Genomic DNA, 10,018 nt, shown 5'->3' with positions numbered 1-10,018 from the left:
TCATATAGATGAAGACCTTATATTGACTCTTCATTAACTACTAGTGATCATACATGTAATTAGAAGTACAAAGTTGAATTAATGAAGTCAAATGTTTAGGAAGTCTCTGTGGTTAGCTTGATTTGAATATGTTAACTCTTTGATGTGGTACATCTTGATCTTAGGTACGATGGAACAAAGTAAATTCTAAAGTTATTACATGAACTGATCAAATAAATTCTAATTACTAAATTAAATCATATTGTATTAATTTCTAGGAACTAATTTTAAAAAATGTGGCACATACACATTATGGATGGAAGAATTTTTATTTAATTTTTTATTTTTTTCACGAGAATTAATTGAAGCAGTGATTTATTGTATAATTAAATAAATGTTTCTTGGATGAAGATGTCTTACACTTAACAATATAGACATATTTAATAAAACTTAAGTAATAAACTTATTAATTTAAATATATAAGTGTAGAAAATTGTACAAGTTTTTAATAACTTTAAAATAGATAAATTATATTCATTATATTAATTTAAATAGAACACAATGTACCCTAACATTATGTTAAAATTACATTTAACAAAGCAACAAACTCAATTATGATTTCCTCCATTTATTATCTCATATATATATATGTACTACAGTACTCCGTAATTAAAACTGTTTTATTTTAGATAATGTATCTTCCCATAAATGTTTGGAATAAAATTTAATTAAGTAATCATCAAATAAGCCAATGTAAATGCATGCATAACAGAAATACAAGGTTTAATTAAAACAAGTTTATTAATTAAACAAGTGCATAAGAATATTGAAAGAGACAATAATAATAGAGCAAGGTACAAGTTATATAAGGTGATATATAGATAGTACAAGATGTAGGGCTAAAGAATAAGATGGGCATATAATTTAGGTGTAGAAATGTCCCACCAAATTAAAAGCTAAGAAAAATAATTTTATAACACATTTAATATTCATAATTTTATCATAACTCCAAATTAAGCAATTTGTTTTTATTATTTTGGGAGGTTCACAATTCTCATACACAAAAAAATTTGTATTCTCTATTTTTTCCCCTGAAAAAAAAAAAAAAAAAAAAAAAAAAGAGCCCACATGTTCCCACCAGAAGGGAATAAAGCAACATTGAATGGGACGAATTGAGGGGTTGCAACACTTACTATCTTAACCCCTTATTATTTTTTTTGTGTGTTTGAGATCATTTTTCCAGACAGCTATTACAATGGCGTAGACTTTCCCCAACATTTTATGTGTCTTGTTTCTGCCCACATATTTTCTCCTTTCCCCCTCTTTTCCCTACGATGGAATCTTTCCCTTTTCTCTCTCCTCGCTCTTTTGTCTTTTGCTCCATTTCTCGTTTTTCTTTGCCTGAACGAGCTAATAAGCCACAAGGGTATTACAAATTTGCACCTGTAACAACAAACCTATGTTATACACGTAACACGTACACCCTTAATATAATCGTGTGTTAGTGTGTTACTAATGTATGCCTTAAGTTTTATATCATGGTGCATGCAATACTTTTTGGATTTATGAAAACTATAGTTTATAATTATTTTATAAACATGCCCATAATGGATAAAATGCATGCAGATGAAATGAAATGCAACTTATAGATAGTTGGGAATTCTGTAAATCTGCATGTTATGAAGGTCCATGATGATGAGACTAGACTAAGACTAAGACTATTCCATTAAAATAGGAACTGTAACTAGCTAACACAGTAGTGTACACAGTAATTGGCGTGGTGTTACTAGATTTGACTTGTCACACCACGTCTAACATCTACATTCCATTTTAAAACTTTGGGTTAATGTTTATATATATTTGCATTTATATCGGCTAGTTTTAGTAATAATCATAATGTTTCTAAGATATTATAGTTCTACTTATTAGAGTTCATTTCATTGTCTATCTATAAGAGTATCCTTGTTTTTGTACCTCTTCTAGCTTAGACCAATTGGAGATACGAGAGAGTCGGATCATGTGATTATTTATTGAATTGATGTTTAAGTAATGACTTGTTCGGACATCATAACTAGTTTTGCACTCATAATGATTATAGAAACAAACTAATTATAAGAAATGGGAAAACTACTTTCTATAGTTTTGAAACACATACAATATATTTTTATTTATCAAAAGTTAAAATCTCTAAACTCGCAACAGTAACAAATTTAATATGTCCTAAAAGAGCGGAGTTAAATGGATCAAATTACACTTTTACGAATCGTGATTGGCTACAGGATTACAACACTATCCTATAATGGATTGCATTGGATAGAAAGGCTATAGTTTAGCAGCTAGAGTAGCTTGTTATAAACAAGAAATGTTCACCTTAATAGCTTATAACTTCTGCCACACCACAAGCAAAAAGCCAATATGGTTTGGCCAGGTAGTGTAGATTATAAAGCTCTTAGAAACTTTCTATCATAAACATTCAAATCAATCTTATTAAGAGCCACTAATTAACCTAATTTATCACTTAATCAATCAATAGTTAGTAGTTAATTTGCTGCAGAAAATAAAAAGGAAATGCTTTAAGATCACCAGCAACTCAAACTAACCTATTTATCAAGTTCATGATATAAGGATACAAATGGAAATTGGTGAATGACAATCAGAAAATATATATATAGCATCCTTATATAATAATGTCTCAAAATATGAAACATACCAATAAAATTTTCCAATTATAATGGCATGTTTGGTAGGTTGTCTCTTCCATCTCATAGACTCGTACATATATATCCATTTAGTTTTAAGGAATCCTTTTTTTGAAAATAAGAAAGAATAAAACTTATAGGCTCAATCTTTTTCATTCTTAGGTTCTTCTTTTAACTCCTCTCTCTATCTTTACCTTTATTTTATACTCAAATGCAAGTGTATATGTTTTCTCTTTTCTCCAACAACATTGTAAGTTTAGTAAGTGAGGTACTTGATACATCAGCCTCCTTGTTTCTTCATTATCAAACACTTGTTGCTGGTGAATAAGTAACATGCTTGCATTCATCATTTTAAAGTTACTCCTTTTTTACTCCTTTTCATTCAAGGGCCCCTTAAACTCCATGATTCATACCTTAACAACACCGAAATTATGAGCATCATTTCCATTTTTATGACTATGTACTATTTAGATTAACTCGACTCCATAAGTCCTTAATTAGAATGTAAGTCTCTTTTATGGTGATGATTTGAACTCAAAGTGACAGCGCAAGAGGTTTCACCATAATCTTGACCCTTCATTAAGCGTATATATGAAGATGTTCAAGTAAAAGTAACTGGAGGTATCATCATATTCTTGATTGCAGCCTTCATCCAGCACAATTTAGATTATTGAAACTCGGATGAAAATTTGATTTTAAGTCGTTGTATCACAGTACATTATAAACTTCTAAACTACAATCAATTGAATTGAATCGCGTAATTATATTGTAAACAATAAAGACTTAATCTAGTTTGTAAGAACGGTATATGGTTATATATTAGGTTGCATGTTTGAATCTCTTTTCACCATTGTAGATCTAGCACTTGCACTTCTTCCCCTTCCCATTATAGTATCTTTCCTTTGATCAAAACACTTCTCCAAGTCATTTAGGTTATGTAATAATCAAATATTTCCTTCTAATATAACCTAATAATAAGAACCATCTTTTGAGTAACTTCATGAACCACATTATTCATCAAATGTCATTCAAATCATAATCTTGTATTGTTGAACTTGCTATGTATTTTAACTACAAGTTTCACCACTCTCATTATTTTACATCCATGTTCTTCATCAAAATCCCAATATAGCTTTGAAGATTAGCATAAGTAAAAAAATCATGGCCTCATCATCTACTCAATGCTATGCACTTTCTAGATTCAGCAAACCAATTTTTTCACTAGATGAGCTCAAAAGACATGGCCTCAAGATGTTAATATTCCAAAAACAACCCCATATTAATCTATGAACATATGTCAAAAGATGCCATTGAGATCGGACAATTACCAATCCCAGAGATTGATTTATCACTACTCGAATAAACGGGGCCGGGGAGGAGAGGTAGAAGCAAAGTAACACAGCTGAAGAAAGCAGAAGTGAAAGGCATACAAACAAAGGCTGAAAGTGGGTTTGCAGGAGGAAGTATTGAGGCAAAACAGAAAAGAAAAGAAAGATAATTAATGAGAGTTAAACCAAACAAGTAACGGGCGTAGAAATGAAGCAACCAAACACAAAAGAGCAAATGTGCTCTTTCCCTAAATTCAGTAGTAGTTGAATACTTGATTTACTCAAACCTCTTTAGTTTTTATTTATTTTTTTGGCCTTACTAGTTAATATATATTACCTCAGGATGTATGTCCACACCAAATCCTTGGTTCAATGGTTCACTCCTCGAACCCCCCCCCCCCCCCTATAACGAGCATAAAAATAGCCATGGTTCAGTAGTACAATAGCTAGAAACTACTTCTTTACCTCATCACCCCGTTTGAATAACGCCTCGATCCACTTACTCTCCCAAAAAAAAACTTAAAGAAACTAATCTCAAAGCCTAGAAAAAAGAAGGAATAAAGTTGAAGTATCTTTACTTAGCCAATGAAATGAAGAGCAACAAAAACCGTGACCTGAAATTAAAATTAAGGGATAAATAGCAAGTAGTAGTAGTAAAAATTAGTACTAGGAATAATATTAAGATGAAAGAAGATAAAGCTAGAGATGAGGCAAAAGAAAGGAGAAGATGACAGATGTTAATGAGAACAAAATAAAACCCAGCACCATGTTTGGTTTGCATGCTAAACACGTTTGATTCTACTTGGAAGTGTTTGATTCATTGATGATAAGAAAATTTGATGATAATGTACTATTAGATGAGTATGATATCATATGATCTCACCTTCCCTCATTAATACTACTACTAGTATTACCTTAACAACTTGGGTTGTACACAAATTAAGGCATATCATATCCCTTCCCCAAAAATATTTAATTTTACTTCCTAGTACTTGTTTCGTTTTAAGACTAGACTAGACTTATCATGACATGGGATACCCCCTTCATAACAATTGTGTGATCGATATTTATCTACAACGATAATAATTCACTAAATACCGTGTTTTAGCTAGGGCTACGATTTCTCCATGACAATTCGAGTTTCTTTAGTAATATCGACTTGATTGTCTATAAGAATTGAACAAAAATCGTAAGTTAAAAGGCGGAAGAATTCCAAAATGATGATGATAATAGTAGTGTAACACCAAAGGAAATTAAAGCCCAACAAATAATTGTAAATATAACAAGAGAAATGGAGAATGAGCAATTGCTCAATAATGTCAAATATGATATTAATAAAAATTTAAGAATAATCAACTCAATCTCAAAATTCCTCATCCTAAAAGCTAGCAGCAGCAGCATGAAGAAGCTAAGTACATCATCATCAACGTCCTAAAGAGAGAAAAACATGAGAAAGAGAGAGTTTAATTAAAACCCTAAAATTAAAAACCTCTAAATTACTAACCACAATGACACAACCAACAAAACACAAGAATAATAATAATAATAATAATAATACTAAAAATAGAAATTATTAATTAATAGCTAATAATAGTAGTAGTAATAATTTAACTAGCTTAGCTTAGCTTAGTTTTAGTACGAGTAAAATTTATACTCTATACTTTACTTATTTTGAATTAATAATAATAATAATAATAATAGTAATAATAGTTTTAGGTAATGATATGATAAGATGATATAATTTTAGGGCTTTTTACCAAGAGTATGCTTGTTGTTATGCATCCAAACTTTGAGCACTTGACGCTTAACTTGAACTTCAGCACAGAATTGTTGTACAGCAGCTTCATCATGTTTTTGAATCCTCCAACCCAATTTCTCAGCAAATGCAAGCATCTTATCCTTTTGTTCTTGACTAAATTTTGTTCTGTGTCTTTTTTTCGGTACCATCATCATTGCACTTCCTCCACCACCTACACCTCCACTACCGCTTTCCCGCCTCCCCTCGCCTCCGCTGCTACTCGGGTGGGACATGTCATCCCCCATGTCCCCGCTATGTGTCCCACCCGATGTTGAGGGTAGCACAGCGAGGGGCCGGTAGTGGTGGTGATACCCGGACCCCGGAGGCGGCGGGGTCCGGTAATACCCCGAGAATTGCGGGTACATTGTACCCGCAGGTGGTGGGGGTGCCACCGCAGGAGACGGGCCCGTGTTCGGCGATGTTATATTATCGCCGCTGATGTCGGTCTCCTTGCGGTGGAAATTACGGTGGCAGTTGCAGGCTGCGCACTTGAGCGCGTCTAGAGTGCCTTCCTCGCCTGCCGCCATGAACTCGCCGCAGCCGTCCACGGCGTGGCCACCGATGTTAACAGCGTGGTTCTTTAAGCATTCTCTGTACCTTACAACAACGGATCTTCTCTCTCCTCCACCTCCACTCGCTGAGCTAACTCGGGGTCGACTCGGTGCAGAATTACCACCACTACCCCCAATTGGGTCGTAACTCGGTGGGACTACTACAGCTGCAGTTGGGGGTGGTATGGTAATTTCCTCTTCGTCTTCTTCTTCCTCCTCTTGCTCTTCATCGTGCTCATCTTCGAACTCCATCTTTTTTTTTTTTCTTTTTTTTTTTACCTAGTAAAAAAAATAAAAATAAAAAAAAGGGAAAAAGGGTTGTTCTAAATTCCTAAATTAATTGCACAGAAGATCTGGGTTTTGGGAGTTGATGATGATGGAATTTGGTCGGAGAGAGAAAAATAAAAAAGGTTTTGGGTTTTTTTTTTTTTTTTTTTTTTTTGACCCTCTATTATTTTTTAAAAAATGAGTAAAATAAAATACAGAAAGTAGAACAAAGCTATTTAGAGGAGAGAGAAAGAAAAAGAGGGGTTTAATCTTAAAAAAGAGAGAGAAGGGGGTTTAAGTGAGGGTAGGAAGAAGATAAGAGAGGATTGGGAGAAGAGATGAGTGTTTGAAAGAGAGAGGAAGAGAGAGAATGAGAGTGTGGACATCAATTACCCGATCTGCTGCCAATTTTTTTTTTAAATAAAAAAGGAAAGTATGTCCTACTTTCATTTCACATACCCCCTTCATTTTGCTTTTCATTTTGCTCTAATTTCTAATTTTCTCCACCCATTTCTAATTTTCACTCAATTACTCCGTTTTCTATCCCAATTCGGAGTTACAGAGTTTCACTTACCATCTGTTTCAAAATAATGGTTACACTTTTACAAGTTTTAAAGTACTCCATAATAGTTACAGACTTTGAGTCTAATCATGATGTAAAATTGTGCAAAATGAACCTTTAGTAATGTTTTTTTTGTTGGAAAAACATGGCGGGGCACAACATGACTCAACACGATATGCACATAGATCATCTTTGATATAACTAGCTAGTCTTTGTTATAGGAATATCGTGTGGTGTGTAATGCTAACTCTCTATTCCAAAGTAATGGTTACACTTTCTAATTTTCACTCAGTTACTCCTCGTTCTATCCTAACTCGAAGTTATAGAGTTTTGTCTTTGATCTGTTTTAAAGTAATGGCTACACTTTTACAAGCTTTTTAGAGTAATGGTTACACTTTACAGTAGGTAAAAATGGAGTTGATCGAGTCTGATAATGGTGTAAAATTATGCATGATGAACCAGCTCTAGGCAATGTTTTATGATTGGAAAAGCATAGCGAGGTACAACATGGTTCAACACAACATGCACATGGGTCATCTTTGATATAACAAGCCATTTTTTATTAGCATTATGTCGTGTGGTGTGTGGTGCCAACCACCTGACGTGTCAATAGACTTGTTATCTTAAGAACTCTAATAGCAAGTTTATTTTATACGACATATATAACCGTTTCATTTTCTTTTTTAAAAAAGGGAGCAAAAAGAAACAAGAAATATAGCAACATATAATCACTTAGCTTTCCCTAAAAAAAAAAAAATCACTTAGCTTTATCAAAATTTCCCGTGGTTATTAAGTTATGTTAGTATCTTCTATGAAAAAACGAAAAATAAAAAAAAATAAAAAATAAAAAAAAAAAAGGGTAAAAGATATTAGTATAAGTGAATATTGGTATGAGTGAATGGGTGTAAAATATAACTTAATTTTATATAAAAATCAGAGACAAGAAAACCTTACTAAGAAGAGAATGTTCATATTTTTGTAAAGCATCCAAAATGAAAGAGGGAGTAATATGATAGTGTTGTGTCTCAACAACTTAGTCAATTGCCCCCTTTTCCCTTACATGTGTATTGCTAATCAACACTCATTTGTCTCATAATATATGCCTCTATGCCATTTTTATGTTTTTTAATTTGTGGTATTCAACACGTCCTTATTATAAATATTTTATCTTGAATCATTTTGTTTTTTAACTAAAAATGTATGCACATATGAACAATGGATATGGAAGAGTCGCTATACTATATATTGAATTCCAAGTAGTGGTTGTAACAAGTCTTCATAATGCTTTGGATTAGCCAATGTACCATGCCTACGCATTGGATGAAATGGTGTATTTTATTCTCTTGATTTTTATTTATTCTAAAGTTTAACTGAACTAGATTGAACTTATTTTAAATTATAAATTAAACCTGGGTAATCTCATATAACCCCGGCACTTATATAAATAAATTTATTATTCTCAAATTAAATAAAAATAAGATGAACTAAACATGGTTTTATCAATGACCGCCAATTGATGAATTTCAAACTTACATATATATATCATTGGATAAATTATCTCATTGATATGATTTACAAAGTTATTCTTGGTTCTTATTGCATAGTTTTCACTTTGCTTATCTAAGCATCAATATTTTAAAACAACGCATTATATATTTACAAGTGGATTATGTTTATGAAAGATAACACTCAGAAACTCATCAATTACCGCATTGTTTGTTGTTCTTAGTGTACTATCCAAAATTTCCTATTCTTCAATCGAAAATATCAAATCGAAGTTGTACATTTTTTTTTTTTATTCGACTTTAAGTATTGAAAGGGACATATAGCATGGGCAATGTACCAATATGTATGATCAAGTAACAAATTAAAAGACTTTATCTTTGACGATAATTTCATGGACATCCTAAAAAGGGTGTGTAGAATTAAGTTTTCATATAACCTTACTAATTTAGAGGCACCGTAATCCAAAAATTCAACTTTCTTAGGATTAGATTTATTGTGCCTCTTAATTAGGATGATATACTCACGCTTTACACTAATATATTGAGAAATTGTCTTTAAAATCGCTGAATATTTATAATGCCTACCATTTTTATTTTTTTTTACCGTTTCTAATTCTATATATATGATACTAATAACGTGTCACGTTTATTATATTTGGTCCAACTATATCTCATGTGTGATTTGACCATACATTAATTTTTATCATTGTACGATTTGTACCACAATATACCTTAAGATTTCATAGATATGATTAGTGGTTGTTTGGTTGAATATTTAGTTCAAAATACCATATCCTATGTGATATTTCTTGCTCATGAATTCCTAGTTTATAGAAATAGTTTTAAGTCAATGGTTAATTAAATTTGACCATTTAAATAAAATATGGTGGATTATTTAGGGGAGAACTTTGTGAACTAGCTCCTTCCCGAAATGTTGTATTTACGTCAGATACATATGCATAAGCACCAAGTGTATCAGATAGAGGAATTTTATTAATTATTTTATTTGATTAATACAAATATGCGCATATATATAAAAATTTAAAATTTCAACAAAATTCTTTCTATGTAACGGATTTTTTTGGAATTAAAATATTGCCAAATTCATACAGTTGTAGAAAGATCAGGTTTTTAGCATTTTCTATTTTCACACATTACCAGGTTTTTAGCATTTCTAAGCTTGATCAAAGTCAATTATTACAAACAATTGAAAGACACAAATCAGTGTTCAGTTTCTGCCAACGTGATTTTTTAATTCGTCATAAATAAATGATTTTTTTAATTTTATTTTAATAGAAAAGAAAAAAAAAACTAAGAAAAAAAAAAAGT

General features: G+C 31.8%; 1 protein-coding gene across 2 annotated transcripts; it reads right to left on the bottom strand.

Annotated features, from left to right (window-relative positions):
• Nucleotides 1-1,393: 1,393 nt before the first annotated feature.
• Nucleotides 1,394-6,896, bottom strand: LOC145639287 (zinc-finger homeodomain protein 2-like). 2 transcript variants are annotated; one of them, XM_081690485.1, is made up of 2 exons: nt 5,764-6,896; nt 1,394-1,422 (listed from the first exon to the last, which is right to left on the bottom strand). In XM_081690485.1, exons 1-2 carry the CDS (start codon nt 6,605-6,607, stop codon nt 1,409-1,411), a joined length of 858 nt encoding a protein of 285 aa, XP_081546611.1. In that variant the 5' UTR covers nt 6,608-6,896; the 3' UTR covers nt 1,394-1,408. The 2 variants fall into 2 exon arrangements, with proteins under 2 accessions (XP_081546611.1, XP_081546612.1); XM_081690486.1 differs by lacking the exon at nt 1,394-1,422 and adding an exon at nt 5,299-5,437.
• Nucleotides 6,897-10,018: the final 3,122 nt, after the last annotated feature.

Source organism: Chenopodium album, chromosome 7 (genome assembly GCF_948465745.1).
Source record: "Chenopodium album chromosome 7, dcCheAlbu1.1, whole genome shotgun sequence".
Lineage (NCBI taxonomy): Eukaryota > Viridiplantae > Streptophyta > Magnoliopsida > Caryophyllales > Amaranthaceae > Chenopodium > Chenopodium album.
Note: the sequence above shows the minus strand (reverse complement) of the source record. Positions and strands in the feature narration are given on the sequence as shown.

What these genes read in the sequence shown, in the direction of transcription:
- LOC145639287 (XM_081690485.1), bottom strand. Translation starts at nt 6,607, where the DNA reads ATGGAGTTCGAAGATGAGCACGATGAAGAGCAAGAGGAGGAAGAAGAA.